General features: G+C 33.6%; 1 protein-coding gene across 1 annotated transcript in view; it reads left to right on the forward strand.

The window, feature by feature from the left end:
- Positions 1-18,639, forward strand: part of LOC149808502 (neuroendocrine convertase 2-like) — an 81,164-nt gene that overhangs the window by 43,783 nt on the left and 18,742 nt on the right. Inside the window, exons 2-3 of the mRNA XM_089978244.1 lie at positions 6,584-6,688; positions 7,567-7,767. Of these exons, the coding sequence (XP_089834370.1) occupies positions 6,584-6,688; positions 7,567-7,767 (306 nt within the window). The remainder of the gene's footprint in view (positions 1-6,583; positions 6,689-7,566; positions 7,768-18,639) is intronic.

Below are 18,639 nucleotides of genomic sequence, written 5' to 3' on the forward strand. Positions count from 1 at the left end.
CCCTTGTGTCAAAATCCATGGGCAATTTGTTACACGTAGCCGTACCATAGTTCGGCAAAGAACGTTGTCAGTATGACTTCGTGTTAACGGTAGAAACAATGAGAATACGGGTGTTGTAAGAGGAGCTTAAGTTTCTCAATGGGGTATGTACATGGATGAATTTTGTGTTTGATTCTGGATCAACGGGTAGCCAATGGAGGTTAGAGGTTACGGAGCAGCGGGAGGTGTGCTCAGTTCTTCGTACTCAATGGATGCTATGAGAAACTGTGTATTTAACTTTTTGAAGTTGCTGTACTAGATACTGAGACGAACTAGACATGAAGTAAATTACAAATAGTCCAGTCTTGAAAGAACTAAGGAACACACAAGTTTTAGTGGTATCACAGTAAGGATGTGTCGTGAATACCAAATACGTGCTGGAGACAGATCAAAAAGGGTGAGGACTGCAATCTTCCCACTATCCAGAGCAGATAGATTGTCGTTAACTAATCTCAGCAAGGCAATTTCAGTACTATAGCGTGGGCGATATGCGGACTTACATTGCTAAAGAGAATTTTTGAATTCAGATGAGATACAAGTTGCGATGGAACAACTATTTTTAAGAGGTTTTTTTTTTTTACATGAATTGGAGGTTAGAAACAGGGCTGTAGTTCTTTATATCGTTATGGTTCAGTGTCAGTTTCTTCAACAATGGCAGTTTAAAAAACAATTTTGAATGCTCTAGATGAATGAGAGATAGCGATATCATTAGATAGTGAATGCAATATTGAATCTAAGCGCTCAAGCAACATTAATGTTCGAATCGGTTCGATTTCAAATGATTTTAGAGCGTTCTTCATCACAACTGTATGTACTAAATCCACAGAGACAATTTCAGATGTTGTTAAAGGTTCCTCTTCATGTTCCGTATCACAGTTGTATGGTGACGATGAGTCAAGTTTAAATTGTGTTGTCATGTTTATCTATAGTGGATTGTACTAGGTCACATAAATATTTTCTAACGGGTTCGGATGGTCTACTGGAGAGAAGGTCTTTGGAAGCGGTGTACATTTATTTCTTGACATTAATTTGTTCGAAATCTCGAAGAGCTCTTTGCAGCTGGAACGTTCAGTGATCTTAGTACTTACTAACTGATTTTGTTTCATGAACTGTATTTGTGACATTCTTTTTAACAGTCTTATAGATCTGAATATAAATAGTCATGCTGATGGACAGTAAAAGCCTCTCATCCTTAGGGCATTCATTTTTAGCAGTGCAAAGCTGGTCCCTAACACTGCTATACCATGTAGCACGCTTTTGAATTGATACTCTGCACGTGGTTACTGGAGCGTGTTTGTCAGGCAATACACACAAGCCTTTTTCAAGTTGTACTGCTGTAGGAGGTAACATAGTTGTAATGTGTGCTTGGATGTCATGCATTAGTTGAGTTCTGTTTATTATACGTAGGGTTCCCTTAGGAGGGTTAGGGACTGATGAATGGCATATGACGCGGATGTGTCCTCATACAAGTTTTTTGGATACCAGCGATGACTCTAGAATATCTTCATCAGGTTTTGAAGAATCCAGTCTAATAAATGTGACCATGTTTATGGTCAGTTGACTAATTGACTGTTTGAGGTTGAAACTTTGAATAGAATTCAGGAGTTTTTATGTGCATGGGTTTCTAGGACAGTCGAAGTGAAAATTGAAATCGAGAATAATCAAGTTGCAGCCAATCTAATTTCCAAACTCCAGTTGTTTAGGAAACTGTTTAAAAAAGAATGATGCAGTAAGAAGTTTTCCTTTCATGATTGACTTCGAAATCATGCCATTGAATTGGTCTATTGTGTATTTTTTTATTCAAAGCTTTTACTTATTCTGCAAAGATATCAGATAATTTTAGTGTACCTATGTGTTATAGTGTATTTGACTAACGAAATCTTTCTTTTTAAAATGTATACGTTGATAATGCCATACATTATTAATTACATGCTCACTTAATAGCTAATATTGTTTTGAAAGACGTTGGTAAACACAACAAATCTGTCAGTATTATGAGTGGGTATCATTTGCTCAAAAGATTACCAGAGTATCACATTACTTTGAATAGTCGCCCATATTATAATTCATGAACTAGTCGTCCATAGTATGATTCATGAAATAGTCCATATTATGATTTATGAAATAGTTGTCCATATTATGATTCATGAAATAGTCCATATTATTATTCATGAAATAGTCGTACATATTATGATTCATGAAATAGTCGTCCATAGTATGATTCATGAAATAGTCGTCCATAGTATGATTCATGAAATAGTCGTCCATATTATGATTCATGAAATAGTCGTCCATATTATGATTCATGAAATAGTCGTCCATAGTATGATTCATGAAATAGTCGTCCATAGTATGATTCATGAAATAGTCGTCCATAGTATGATTCATGAAATAGTCGTCCATATTATGATTCATGAAATAGTCGTCCATATTATGATTCATGAAATAGTCCATATTACGATTCACGAAAAAGCCGTCCATGTTTTGATTCATGAAACCTGATATATTTGTTGACGTAAAAAATGAATAATTTTATATTGCACTGAGATGCATCAATACATGTATAACGGAATGATATATATATATATATATATATATATATATATATATATATATATATATATATATATATATATATATATATATATATATATATATATATATGTTACATACGTTATGCATGACAAATCTTTTCCCAAGAGCTGTCTCATTCAAAAGTCTGTATCTAACTTGAATCATATACATTGAAATTTATCATCTGAAATTTTAAACATCTTTATTTGTAATAAATATATAACAAATATATAACAATTTAAATAATTAGTTGGAAGGCGATTACGTGCAAACTTGATATAACTCGATTATTGAAAACATGAAAATACTGGAGACAAGCTAATCCTGATGAGAGTCCATACAATCAAACTGCATGAAGCTTGAAAATATTAACTGAGAACAAAATCCGTATAGGACTGCACAAAAGCCGGCGTTTAGCAATCTTATTTCATAAATGAAATCCCCATACAGAAATATGCTACAAGATAAATCGATATGATAGTGAAAGCAATACACACAAACTTTGTGCGCTTGTTTCGCATTTAAATTTGAAAATGATAATGAATTACATCAAGTTTAACCTTTACGACCAAATCAATGTTAAAAAATTGTTCCTGAATGGCTTGCCTTGGTCAGTGATATACATACCTGAATAACGAACAGGACACTTTAGTATCTCTACTACGGACATCACAGTTGGATTTTTGTGTATTATTATAAAGAACTTTAGAGCATGAATTTTTGTATCATTACAATGAACATTAGGGCAGGAATGTTAATATAATTACAATGAAGATTAGGGCAGGAATGTTAATATAATTATAATGAACATTAGCACAGGAATGTCTGTATAATTACAATAAACATTATGGCAGGAATGTCTGTGTCATTGCAATATCCATTCGGACAGGAGTGTTTCTATCATTACAATGAACAATAGGGCAGAAATGTCTGCATCGTTACAATGAATATTAGTACAGGAATGTCTATATCATATCAATGAACATCAGGACAGGAATGTTTATATCATTACAGGACAGGAATGTCTATATCATTAGAACGAACATTAGGAAAGGAAAGGAATGTTCTATCACTACAATGAACATTATGACTGGACTGTTTCTATCAATACAATGAACATTAGGACAGGAATGTCCGTATCATTACAGTGAATGTTAGGACAGGAATGTTTCTATCATTACAATGAACATCAGAACAGGAATGTTTATATCATTACAGTAAATGTTAGGACAGGAATGCCTTTATAATTAGAAGGAACATTAGGAAAGGAATGTTATAACACTACAATGAACATTAGGGCAGGAAAGTCTGCGTCATTACAATGAACATTAAGGCAGGAAGTTTCGGTGCAAGTACATTGAAATAAAGCAGATTATTGAAAAGCTGTTTTAGAATTAGGATTAGTTTTAATACCATAAATAATAATGTGTTCATGCTGGAAACATGTTATTGTTCCAAATGTTCTGTTTGAATTATAAACAGTCAGTGTATGAACCAGTGTTAGACATTGTGAAATTTGGTATAATCATAACAACCATATAATTAAGACTACGGTTTTCATGAAGAGATACCAAAACGTAATTTGCCTCCTTTCTATTAGCTATTAATCCAATCTTAATGCTCTGCTATCATGTGCTGGTCGATAGTTAATTAGGAGGCAAGATAAATTATCTAGGACATTGATGTCGTGTAAATGAGGTTTTCGAAGTTTTGTAAACATGACGATGGATGATAAAACGTGTTCTGCACTGTATCATATATATTTGGTCGGTACTAATAGCTTTCAATTCATGGATTCCCTACAATATGTGACTCCAACTATTTGCGCACAGTTAAAACACGTACTTTTTTTCTTCAAATGACTGAAACGTACGAGTGTAAGAAAATATATATTTTTTTTAGTAATAGCTTGACCATTTCTGCCTTCATCTTTTTTTTTCTTCCATCCAATGCCAAATGTACTGTTTCATTCCAGGCTAAGTCATCCTAACACAATGTTATGGACATATATTTATTGATGATGTAACACGTATCAGTTTCATCTTGAAACAGTACTTTTGCTAGGCTGAAAAAACTTGTTATTCAATGTATTTCCTTTCTGCAGCTGACATTATGTTTCCATTTAAATATCCTTGCCCCTTTGTTCATTTCATATATTTCATTAAAACTGGACCCTAATTGTTTCACAACTCTTATCTTATTTTCCACCTTTGAGGAGGCGTCAAACGCATGTCCTTACCATGACGTTTGAGGAGGTATACTTTCATGGAGTTCCAATGCATGCCTGTCTATTTAACAAACGTTATATGCCACATAAATGAACATAACCAGGGCATACATTGGTACATAAAAATCGTGCTTTATTCGTGTATAACAATCCTGGCGCACTGAGTTCATATATCACAGTTTTGATATGTTTGCATAAGCATTCGATGCAAAGTGTCTGCAAAACGTTAACTATGTCAATGCGTGTAATAACTTCATAGCAAGAAGATGTAATTGAAGTTGAACACCGGTAGCATTTGGGACCTGGTTGTTTCTGTGTAGGTCGATATATCAAAAGCAGTAGTCGATGGGGAGAAAGCATAAATAAAATTTGTAAAAGTGTTGCAAAAATAATCGAAAATAAATAACATACTTGTGCTGATGTGCAACAAAACACTAAACCAAACGAAAGAAAAAGTCTGATATACATGTTGTATTTCGAGAATCAGAGACCCATAGCCTTTTTTGGATCAGTTTGAAAAAATATCCAGCTGCATGAAACTGGTTACAAAGAATGTTTGGGGAGTGTAAGATTAGCTTTCTTTCACAAATCGTACGTAGCATCTGGACATAAAAACCATTGAAGATACATCAGTCATAAAAAGCAAGATCGGTCTTCCAGTACACGGTATACCCCAAGCGGAAGTTGAGTAAGCTGGGAAGGAGATGCTAATGTAGCTAATCTTGTAGAAATGGGTACATACGGCAGATTTCCGCTTGAATAATCAGCCACACACCAAAGACTTATGAACATTTCCAGTTTTTCCTTCCATGAATTTGTTACAGGTTGAAAAAGGTCTAATGCGCGTGGCATGAAGGTATAGTTAGTTAAAAACAGTATCTTGAGAGTTCAAGAATATATATCAATCACAAATCTTATGTATAATCTCTACAGGATACCTATTACAGACGCATTTGCAACAAATGCAACAAATCTTTCAACTATGCGTATTGTCAAACAGAAATGTCACCCCTACTCAGCTCTATAGTACGATTGGAAGTAGATGGGAAGTGTGGGGGGGGGGGGGGCTGGTTTCGAAGAATAGGGTAGATAGGTCAGATTACCGTTTCAATGTTCAACGCACGCCACCCGCCACCCACGACATTCCCCCATAATAAGTTCTTTTTGTGCGATTTTTCCAAGTCATGTACTTGAAATATAAATTTTCAAAATCTTAGAGCTATATAACGAATGCCCTATAACAGACACGTGCATCTTCATCCACGGCGTGGGCCGTATAAGCGATTTTTCAAGCCACACACTATGATACAAAGAAGAGATGCGGCTGTTATTTAAAGTCATCATTAAATTGTTTCTGTCAGATGGAGGAAGTAAACCTTCATCTGGTATTGGCAGAGTTCGAAGTCATTTTGCAGTGTACCGTCTGAGTCACATTTCAAATAGCTGTCAAATTAAACATTGCTATCGGTTCATTTTAGCGCAAACCTTGCTTAATCTAAATGGAAATAAATTGTTTTGTTTCTCCATAATATGCAAGGAGAGGCACACTATTGATGACAGACAAATTGTATTTTCATTTCAGTTAGAATTTCACGAACCATTTTTACTTACAAGTACATACAGTAATAGTTGCCAACTAAAGTTAGTGTAATTTCATTTTTCTACATCTGTTGTTTGGGGTATTATTGTGAAGCACTATACATCTGTGTTATGACTCAACATGGAATAATTTTCTTTCTTCAGGTTTTAGAGTCAAATACGGAATTTCACTTTATACACAATGCGGTTCCTCATTCAAGAACGAAAAGAAGTATTACCCATACCAGGAAATTGAAAGCTCATCCTTTAGTAAGTATATACGACAAATGCATGCATGCATGCACACATACATACATACATACATACATACATACGACACTAGTGATCTTTGTTGAGTCTTATTTCTGTGATAATTGTTTGCAATTCTAGCAACTCTTACTGAAAGCTAATCGGAAAAATGGTTTTGAAGCCCACACCGACTCGAATATTAGTTTTTCAATATGGCCACTAATATATATTATTGATGTTATCTCGTTTTTCAAATCAAGACCCATTTCGAATTCTCTCCTTTACAAAGAATGTGATGCATCGCTAGGCATTACACGTTCTGTTACTTAGGGCATGGAAATGTCCTTGATTATTTTCTTGTAAATCAGCGTAAAATCCAACGTTGATTTCAACCCAAACTTAAATCAGGATAATCTGCTTTGCTTGGCTTTACAAACATAGCAGATTACAGCTCACAACAATAACTGACAAATAAATGCTGTATCGTTCATTTATTATTCAGGCAATATTTCTTAAAGTCATGATTTAACATCGTAAAAATAATAGTATATGTAATTTCATTGTTTCAAGATGCTTTTATAAATAAAGCAGAATAATATCTTTCGAAATATAACTGACCATTTTCCTGGGACCAGATCAGTTACCGTGGCTCTAGATCGTGATGACGTTTCGCAGTATTCCAGATGTTATATGGAGTGCATTTTTCTGTAAAAGTGCTAACCTTATTCCTACGTCTTCAGGTTTTTCATTCTTCTTCTTCTTCTTCTTCTTCTTCTTCTTATTATTATTATTATTATTATTATTATTATTATTGTTCATATTATTCATATTCATATTATTGTTATTATTATTATTATTATTATTATTATTATTATTATTATTATTAATGTCCGTTACAGGTAAAACGTGCTGTGCAACAAACAGGATTTATACGCAATAAAAGAGGTTACAAGGACCATAAAGGTGTTCCATTATCGGATATAGCCCTCTCCAGTCCGGAACTAATAGATTTACTTCAGGATGAACTTAATGTTCGAATAGACTCGCCCCTCCGTCCGAAGCAGCCGAATGACCCCCTCTTCTCGAAGGAATGGTATTTAGTAAGTAAAGTCATCTCCGTTACTCTTCCTATTTAAATCCAAAAACGTCTACAATCCTGCGCTGCTTTTGTACGTGTCCTACAGTCAGTAAAATGTTTTAAGTCATTGTCTTAGCACTAAAACTGACGCACGTCACTGTGTTGTATAGCGACAATAATATACCTAGAATATGGATATGCTGATATACGGTACGCCAATAACAAATATGCATATAGACAACAACAAGTATGCACATAGTAACAAGCATGCATATAGACAATAACAAGTATGCATATAGACAATAACAAGTATGCATATCGCCAATAGCAAGTATGCATATAGACAATAACAAGTATGCATATAGCCAATAACAAATATGAATATAGACAATAACACGTATGCATATAGATAACAACAAGTATGCATATAGACAGTCAAATTTATTGATGAAAATAAATTTAGTGCATGTAAATCGAATGCATTTGTTCGAGCTATGCAAGTTTGCTGGTTGAAATTAGGTATGATCCACTGTATATCCATTGGTGTATAATTAAGACGTATTTCAGATGAAATTATGAAAAGTCGCCTTCAAATGACTCATAAATCAGGGTTTGAGGACATGAAAATATTAGATACAGTAATTATCATCGCTGCGCATTGGCTTAAGAAATGTTTTCATCTTTTCTCACTTGTAAATGTCCTTTTAAATATAAACTCTATTCACCATTTCTATGGCGAGTTAGACTTACCCACCACAAATCAGCCTTTGCTTCTGGAAAATGCTGAATAAAAAATTCTAATTTCTATTTTGAATGATAACATTTTATAACTATACAATTTTACAAAATATTTGAATCTATTCTGTGCTGTTCAATGAGTATTGTTGCTTTCTTACTTTTCTTCTGCACTGATTAACATTACATGTCATGTAACATAAATTGCATTACTTACTTAAAGTTAGATACCATTATATATATATATATATATATATATATATATATATATATATATATATATATATATATATATATATATAATGTACGCTGTATCAATGACATACCACGAAATGTATACATTTTTCACTAAAATGAAACGAGGCTTGGTATCTAACTTTATATATTATTTATATCGCATACAAATATACATATTTGCGCTTTGAACGGAGTTAGATATGCACCTGGCAACTGTGTATTGACCTCCTCACATCCCTGCGAGTGTGTCCGCTACAAAATATAGTTCTACGATTTTTCTTCTTGTTCACAACGCCATATGCAAATTGATAAGTTGATTGTTTTCTTTTTCAGTTTCTACTTTTATTCATATTTATTAAATCAATTAAAGACACACTCATGATTTAAACATAAACTATGGTTTTTATAAAGAAAGTAGTGCAATGGAAACACGGTTAGCATTCTTGTACACTGAACCTGTACTGTCAGGCATTCACGTACTGACGTTGGAAATTAGCGTGGAATATAAACTACGTGAAATGACGAACCAACAAGAGGTAATTAAAATATTTTAATATATCGACAATTCATCTAAGTCATCATTTCTGCTTTAATTAACATTTCTAAAGACTATAACATATTCTCTCTCTCTCTCTCTCTCTCTCTCTCTCTCTCCTTTGGACGGCGTGAATAACATTACCATCATTCATAGGTCCAGAGACATCGTCGTATGACACAGGCAAAGATCCCCAACGCTCGTATTTTCATGGATTTTCGCCCTTATCTAGCTACGATAATCCACGGGGGGTGGGGGGGGCGACCATTTGGACATTTTTTAATTTAATAATTAATAATCGATTTTTTAGCATTATACTAGATTTAAAAAACAACAACAAAGGTTTAAAAAAAATATAGTAGGGCCTATGTAACCGACAAATTTAATACATTGGCCTAGTGTCATTGGCTATTGGAACTATGTATCATTGATTTTATGAACACTGTAGATAGAACCCGAGGAAAGCGTAAACATACCATTACGACGAACCAAATTAACGTAGGTTACTTGGTACAAGTTCATTTTTAATGTTTTCGTCCAGCACAATGTTTTTTCTCTCCCACTCCATATTTGTGCTTATTTTGTCATTTACGCACGAGAGGGGAATGGACAAAAGAAATGATTCATATGAAATTGTGTACCATTTTACTATCATTTAGAACACAGGGACTATTATATTTTATATCGTTATTTTCATATGTCATTTATGATTAATGAATGAGTAGAAATTCATCATTGATCTATAGGCCTGCGGTTGAAAGAATGTCCATATATTCGAATCATTGCGTCATGGGCGGATCACAATTTAAATGCCATTTTATTTTGTAATGTATATATGATAGATAAAGAATACAAAATCATATGGCGAATAACAAACCTTTCAAGTGCACTGGATCCTGTTGCAAACGTTTTACTCTAAATTAAATAAGGAAAAAAAAACGACTGTCTGCAAAACTATACAAAGTCAGAGAAAGAAAACTTAGAGAAGTCATGGTCTAAAACCAAATCATTGTTGTGAAGAAACTTCAGTTGACGAAATGTCTTCTAAAACCAAACGTAAGAAGGAAAATCGCTGTAAAAGGTAGAATAGTAAGCACTCTATAGCAACAACTAATTCAACTGTTACTAACTAAGTAACCAGTATCTATAAGTTATAACGTACGGAGGCAGAAATAAAACTTTTTATGGAAGGGTTTGAGTTTCTGTCCCCGTCCAAAGATATATGACAGAGGGAAGTCGACAAAGGACACCGAAGAGTTTAGCCGCTGACTAAGACTCAAGGCCCATTTTGTCTTGCAGCCACACAAAAAAAAGAGGAAAATATAAGCTGCGACCAACTCATATTCAGAAAGAAAAGTAATTGGACCCCACCAAAAAGTTTAATTCCAAATCTAGAAGCCTTTATTAACTCAGTTGAAAACGACATTTCAAGACACATCAACCATTCTAACAGATACCCTAATTTGACAAAAGAAGAAACAGATTCCCTACACTCACTGAAAAGCGGAACTGACATCATAATTAAGTCTGTAGATACATGTTCCGCTGTGGTCGTTATGAATATGGAAGAGTACATCAGTGAAGCAAGTAGACAACTAATTGACGGTAGGTTCTACCAAAAACTAGACCATAATCCAATACTGGAATATGCACAAACCATCATTAATATTATTGACGAGGCGTAGCAAATCGGGCACATAGACCAGCAAACGAAAAACTACTTAAGCCCATAAAACCCCATAGCATGTAGATTTTATCTTCTACCTAAAATCCACAAACAAGAAAACCCGGGTAGACCTATCATCTCCGGTAACAGGCATCCAACAGAAAGGATATCATAACATTTGGATCATTTATGAGACCACCTGTCCACAAATTACCACCATAACTTTAGGACACGACATAATACCTCATAAAAAGCAAAGCAAGAGAACCATTACTGCAAGATACATTGCTTGTTTTCTTGAACGTCACAGCTCTGTATCCTAACGTACCGCACAACGAAGGATACAGGCGTGCAGAAAAGCATGGGAAACTACTACTGTAGACAATCTACCCACACACATCCTAGTCCAACTCTTGGAGCTTGTCCTAAAACTCTGTAGCTTTGAATTCAATGATGAAAACTATCTCCAAATCACTGGACCAACAGTGGTTACAAAAATGGCCCCTTCATATGCTAATATTTTCATGGGAAGACTGATAGGTCAACTTTTAGCGTAGGTTGAACTTACACTATACCGGTGGGTACGCTTTATCGATGATATAGAAATAAATTGGCAACATGGAAGAAACAGTCTGGATGATTTCATATCAAAGGCAAACAACTTCTACCCCCCAATAAAACTCACGGCAGAAGTCTCCAACTCAAACCACGTTTTCTTGGACACAATAACCAGACTGGTAGAAAACAAACTCCATACAGATATCTACTCCAAACCAACCGTCAAACACCTGTATCTCCTCGCAAGTAGCTGTCATCCAAAACACTGCATTAGGAACATCCCATATAGTCACGCACTGAATATACGCAAAATTTGCTCCGACGATGAAACATTCCTAAAAAGGTCCGAAGCGCTATCTAAACATTTAATTTACCGTGGCTACGACAAAGACCTGATTACGGAGGCAACCCAAAGGGCTAAACAAATAAACCACGATGACCTACTAAAATATGGAAAGAAGGAAAACGCTGATAGGATACTATTTATCCTGACCTACCATCCAGACAACCCCAAAGTAGGTAAAATCATCGGGAAATACTGGCCCATCGTGGAATCGTCAGACGTCCTAAAGTTAGTCCTCCCTAACAAACCTGTATTAGCCTACCGGTGACCAAAAACCTAAAGAACATCCAAGTCAAGGCGAAGCTAACGCCAGTCACTAATCAAGACCACTCTAGTCAAACTGGCCCCTGTGGCGATAAAACGTACAAAACCTGTCAACATATGACATAGACCAGGACATTTTCTGACACAGTATCTAGAGAAAATTAAAAATACATGGTCCAAACAAAACGTGCAAAACAGAGAATGTCATTTATCTCATCACATGTAAGATCTGTAGCCTTCATTGTGTCGGAGAAACTGAAAAGCTACTCAAAAGGATCAACCTTCATAGATCTGATTGGATGACAAAGAAGCTGTACAGAAGCCCTGTCACAGAACACTTCTCTTTCCCTGGTCAGACTTTCAGTGATATAACACTTATTGCAATTGCTCACAACCACAACTGGAGTTCCCAAACCAGGAAAGAAAAGGAATCTTACTGGATACGCCGCCTTAGAACATTGAAACCAAGCATTTTAAACCAAGAAGACTAGAAAAAGACAGACATGCACAAATAAAATTTTCTTTTGTAGCCGACACATTTTCTTTAAAATAATTCTCTAAATTCGCTTAACAGCCTATAATGACTACTATAACAATGAAATATCCGGGATATAATTTGCACTTGAATACATTTACGTAAAATAACAGATGTCGTTAAGGCTCATTGATTTCTCGGTCAATAAAAATATTTTCCAGTATCAGCAACAAGTTGAAATAAACTAGTTGAAACAAAATAAAGTTAAAGGTTAAATTCCTGTAGGAACAGCCATGTAAAGTTTTGCAAACATAACCGTTTTTGTGTTTTATTTGTCTATGTTTTGTATTTACCAATGAAAAAGATTTATTATGAGTCCAAAGGGCTCAGGCTAATTAGATACTAGTTTCGCACTCTTCGTTGTCAGTTTATTGCATATATATATATATACATATATATATATATATATATATATATATATATATATATATATATATATATATATATATATATATATATATATATATATATATATATATATATAAGATTAATCTTTTATTTTTATGCTGTTTCAGGATTTTAACAGTTTTAACGTTCCTCTAGAATTTTTCTGGACATATGTATTTGTATCTGGAAGAAAACTTTGGGCATATTTTACTTTTATTTTTTTAATGTTACTACTATTCGTTGCTACATAGCTAGACTTGTCCATCCACCTCTACCAATATCAGTTTCCAAACGAGGTAAACTATCTTTAATCAAGAGATCGCAGTTCTAAATTTTGAAATAGCAACTCTGACTAAGGCTTAAAACCGAATATTGCAACTTCTTGTTACAATTTAGACATACATACATACACGCACCTAACATCTTTTAGGTTGCGAAATGCTACTTGCGGATGGCAATGTTTTCTTTGAGAGACTGATTGACACTTTATAGGTGAGAGACGGGGTTGACTTATTCAACCAGAAAGACGATACATTGCTGGAGACACTTCTTGGAAGCAGGGTTGGCTTTTGGTTGTCTATTGATGATAATGTACGGCTCATATAGTATAATTATTATCACAGATTGTCATCTCTGGTTCTAATTGTCTAATCGGGGCTTGTTTCTTGTTATTCCATATATATATATATATATATATATATATATATATATATATATATATATATATATATATATAATACTATTACTTCCATTATATTAATACTTATATAATGATATATACTATACTTGGTAAGTGAAAACAGGTCCAATATATATCTAAACATATATTCTTACAGTCATAACTAATTAGATACTTGAATTTGTAAATGTGATAGTTGACGCAAAATTAGCATTCCATTTTTAGATTATAATGTTTTTCATTGATGTGTTTTATGATCACGCATTATACTGATTCTATTTTTCATATGATTGCTACTTTCACCCATTGTTGTGTTCCAGGATCTGGATCATCCTGAATTTCACTAACCTAATGCAATCTCTTGAAGGAGAGATAAAGTCAGACAGTCATACATACATACATACATACATACATACATACACACACACATACATACTCACACGCATAGAACATCCATCCGCGCATTGAACATACATACGCGCATATAAACATACATACACGCATACATTTGTCTTGTAGTAAGAAAGACACATGTTGTTGCCATTAGTATACAGGTTCCAATTCTGTCTTTCATTTCATTTTATCAGACTAAATAAGGATTTTGTATTTAACTTATTAGCCACCAGCTTTAGAATTAATTATAGTATAATTCTCAAACATAATCAAATACACACATAAAAATCGGTGTTGTTCCTATTCTAAAGTTATGGTTAATCATGTAACAATATTTACTTGTTGTACACTGGCATTAGCAGTTCCAGGCAAATATTTAAAGAGGTTGGGGCCATATTATGCCAATGAATATTTAGATCCAAACTTTCATAGAAATTATTGTATGAGTATTATTGTACTTTAAAGGTCAACTTTAAAGGTATTTATATATTTCATCTTGTAAAGGCGTTAGTTGACGGGCTGTTTCTCTTGTATACGTTCTCAGTTTTTTGTTGTGTCTCATGATCTTGTATTATATATAATCCGTGTTTTTATTAATCTGATGTAATCCTTGCTGAATAAGTAATAAAGTCAGGTACTCAGTAAGTCATAGATACACGCGCTCACACATGCTTACAAACATATTTACAGGCATACATTTGTCATGTAGAAAGAAATACACATACCGTTACACTCGTAAAATGTTTCCATTTCCCTATCATTAATATTTTAAAGTTGATGTTAATCACATAACAATATAGACGTACTGACATTCGTTGTATCATTATCATCATCATCAAGCAGATGTTCAAAGATCCGTGCCATGCTAAGTCAAATGTTAGCTCTGACAACATATTTGTATGATTGCAGGTATTGAGATGTTTCGTTTTGTCAATACGGTAGCATTAGCCAAATCATAAGGATCGACATTGCATAAATAAATTGCATTGTTGTATTTTAAACCTTGCTAATCCAAATTTAGACCCACACTCCTTCAGTAATATGTATCTTTATAAAGTTTGGAAATCGAAATTTTTAGATGGACAAATTTTATTATTTCTCGTGTGTGTTGCGTATGTATGTATGTGTGTGTGTGTGTGTGTGTCACACGAAAAGAAAATATAAATAAATGTTGTAGTTGTTTGTCCTTTGTAAGCTGATTTTGAATTAAGAAATAAAGAATATACTTGAGAAAACCTAGTATGGCATCTTTTAGTTAACTTTTATTGAACTTCAGATATGGGGATATTGCTAAAGTCCAATATTCAGATTCATCTTTTTTCATAAAACTTTAAAGGTCAACACGCAGATTTGCTAGAACAGAGGTTTGATCAATGCCAACTCGGTCTTGAATAAAAAATAATTTTATTCAGACATTTAATGCAAAAACCTTAAAGATCTTTTTATCACTGCTCATGAGTGTGTTGTCGTATCTTGATATGGTGGAGTTTCTCAAGAATATCAGGGATGCTATGAATATACCAAATAACGCTTCCTACGAGTGATATCCCACTGCGTAAGGTCAGAGGTCATTCATGTATAAATACATTATGCCCATTCATAAGTATCTTAACAATTATTCAAGCAAAAACGATGTAAGAATATATTCGGTTTCAATTTATTGTTCACATTAACTTTTATTTAACATAGCTAAAATATGCATCATTTACACATATACTTGTCTAAAATGCATTCTAAATATAAACTGTTTAGTCGGGAATGACGTATACCCTTTGGAGTTCTTCAATGCGTAAAAAGCAATATTGAGAGTGATGTGTTAATTCATCTGTACGCGGTGATTGATAAAAAAAAACAAACATAAAAGGATTGCAGAAATGAACTTATCTTGCATTTCTGGAAATGTTTTGGTCAATAGAGCGCCAACAAGTCCCTTAGAGGGACTCTTGTATATTTACTAGAGTAATATAATATTCATACTAATAGTCATTCGGTCTCTTGACTACGCTCTATCGATTTACAATATTCTTGCTGAGAACTGTCAAAACGCAATGCATATTACCATGCCAACTAATGCAGTTTAAGCGTAAGACGCCCACACACTTTGTATATCCCCCAATATTACTTGAGAGACAACAGACTTTATCTAAGTTTTGAAAGAGTTTCGTTTACTTGACGCGTTTTTTTTCGATAACTCAGTAGGTTGAAAAGTCCTGATAAAACGCCCAGTTATAAGCTGTGGTAGTTCTCACATCGTTTGTTTCGTTTGTTGTCCAAACCAATCTGTCAGGAAAGACAGCTTTTCAATTTCCGCTCTTTCCTCGTCTCAGAAATAACGAGGTCAACAAACAAAAGACTTCCAGTGCAATACAACATTAGCCATTTTGCTTTAAATATTTTTGCATGTTCAAAATATGCATGCGGTTGAATAATTACACCTGTGTATTCCGAGTTCTACCTTGTGAAACGTAATTTTCGCACACAGCAGGAAAACAATATTTCTGAATGTCAGAGCTGCAGCATACGCAATTTAATCATACAGCTGCTTTATATCAAGGTAATTATTATTTAAAGTCATGTTCTGAATTTTTAATAATTTTTAAATTGAGGGAAGAATGAAGTTCACATTTATGTAGATATCGATTTTTTTTAATGGACAAAACAAGCCGTAATAACTGCAACTGCACGAGACCATTTGTTTAACATTTAACAATATTTTACGTTTCGCGGTTGCTTTTAGCGACCAAGACAGACCTTTATGGTACATTAACGTAAATATTATTAAACAGAAATTTCTGTAGTTTTGTTAGGTCCTCACTTTCTTGTTTTAGGTCTCCCGAATGAGTATACATGTCCTCTTTTCATCCTAAATTGAGTACTGACGCATTATGCTGGTTGTAATTATTTGCAGTGTCATATAGGATGTATAAACTAATATTGAACTAGAGTATGCCAACAGGCTTTCCCTTAATAAAGGCAGCAGGGATATTTTTTCACGAAAGTCATGAAGGGAAAACAACATTGGTTTTTACAGCGTCCAATTTATACCTTACAGTTTTCTGGACAAATTCGCCGTCGATCTTAGTTTCCCAATGATATAAAGTATTTTCCGTAACTAAAATAATAGTAACTAATCTGAATGAATATAATCAGATAGGTCCCCAAAATCACTTAGGATACATAATTGTCGCTGAATGTACACCATTCACACCAGCCCACTCGTAAATGAGACGAAGAAATTAACCTATTAGGATCATTATCTTTGACACGGACAATTAGTCTATCCAACACTACAGCTCCGGCTGAGTGTTCTTTTTAACTGAGTGTAGCTCTCCATACACTGATGTTAATTGTGTTCATTTCAAAACAGAGTCTAATGCTGGAAAGATGTTAATTGAAAATGATAAAATAGTTAAAATACCCCTGGAACAATTATTTGTCTATTTCAATATATATATATATATATATATATATATATATATATATATATATATATATATATATATATATATATATATATATATATATATATATATATATATATATATATATATATATATATATATATGTATATATATATATATATATATGTATATATATATATATATATATATATATATATATATATATATATATATATATATATGCACAAATTTGTATATATAATTGTTAGCAAGCAATAATTATAAGTTTTAATACACTAATCTGGTTTATGAAGACCGTCTGAATGGAACATGGAAAATTTAAAATAAAATCTCAGATGGAAAAAGTTTAGAAAGCTTCAGATTCAGAAAGAAATGATGGAACTCATAAATCAGGAACAGGAACGAGACATACAGCTGCAGAAAGATGAAAAGGAATAAGAGTAAGATAAAATTCAAAATACGAATGCAAGTAGAAAAGAAAGAAGAGATAGAAATGCAAATGCAAAGAGAAAGAGGAAACGATAAAAGGGAAATGTAATTTAGGACATAATTAGAAGCGAAAAGCACCCTCCCTCTTTACATACAAATTCACGATTTGATGTTGCAGAACAATTAGTCAAGTACCCCTTTTCAAGATAAAGACCCAAATCAATATTTCCGTCATTCTGAGAAAATTGCTGCAAATTTGAAACAGCCAATGAAGCATTCAAATTTATTATTACAAAGTGTACTTGTTGGCAGAGACTACACTTCACTGCTTGTACAACAAAGTGCTAAATATTATATAGTTAATGAAGGTATCTTTAAGAGTCCTGCGTTGACACCTGATGCTTATAGACAAAGGTTCAGGAATTGTAGAGAAAAAACTGGACAGACCCAGGTCGAAGTGTCCAAGCGAAAAAAAAAAAAACAAGTATTTGATAGGTGGCGCTCCGTCAGGAATGCTGGTCATGCTTAGGATAACCTCAGATAGCTCATATTAGTTGAAGAGTTCAAGAATTGCATCCATAGTGACGTCAAGATCTATTTTTATGAGCAAAGGTAGAAACTTTAGAAACTACTGCTCCTTCAGCTGACGATAATTTCTTGACTCACAACATTTCTATGAGTCTTACTCTCAGGAGCTGTGTTTTTACCATC

This window comes from Sinohyriopsis cumingii, chromosome 1, assembly GCF_028554795.1.
Source record: "Sinohyriopsis cumingii isolate HCF-2022 chromosome 1, ASM2855479v2, whole genome shotgun sequence".
NCBI lineage: Eukaryota > Metazoa > Mollusca > Bivalvia > Unionida > Unionidae > Sinohyriopsis > Sinohyriopsis cumingii.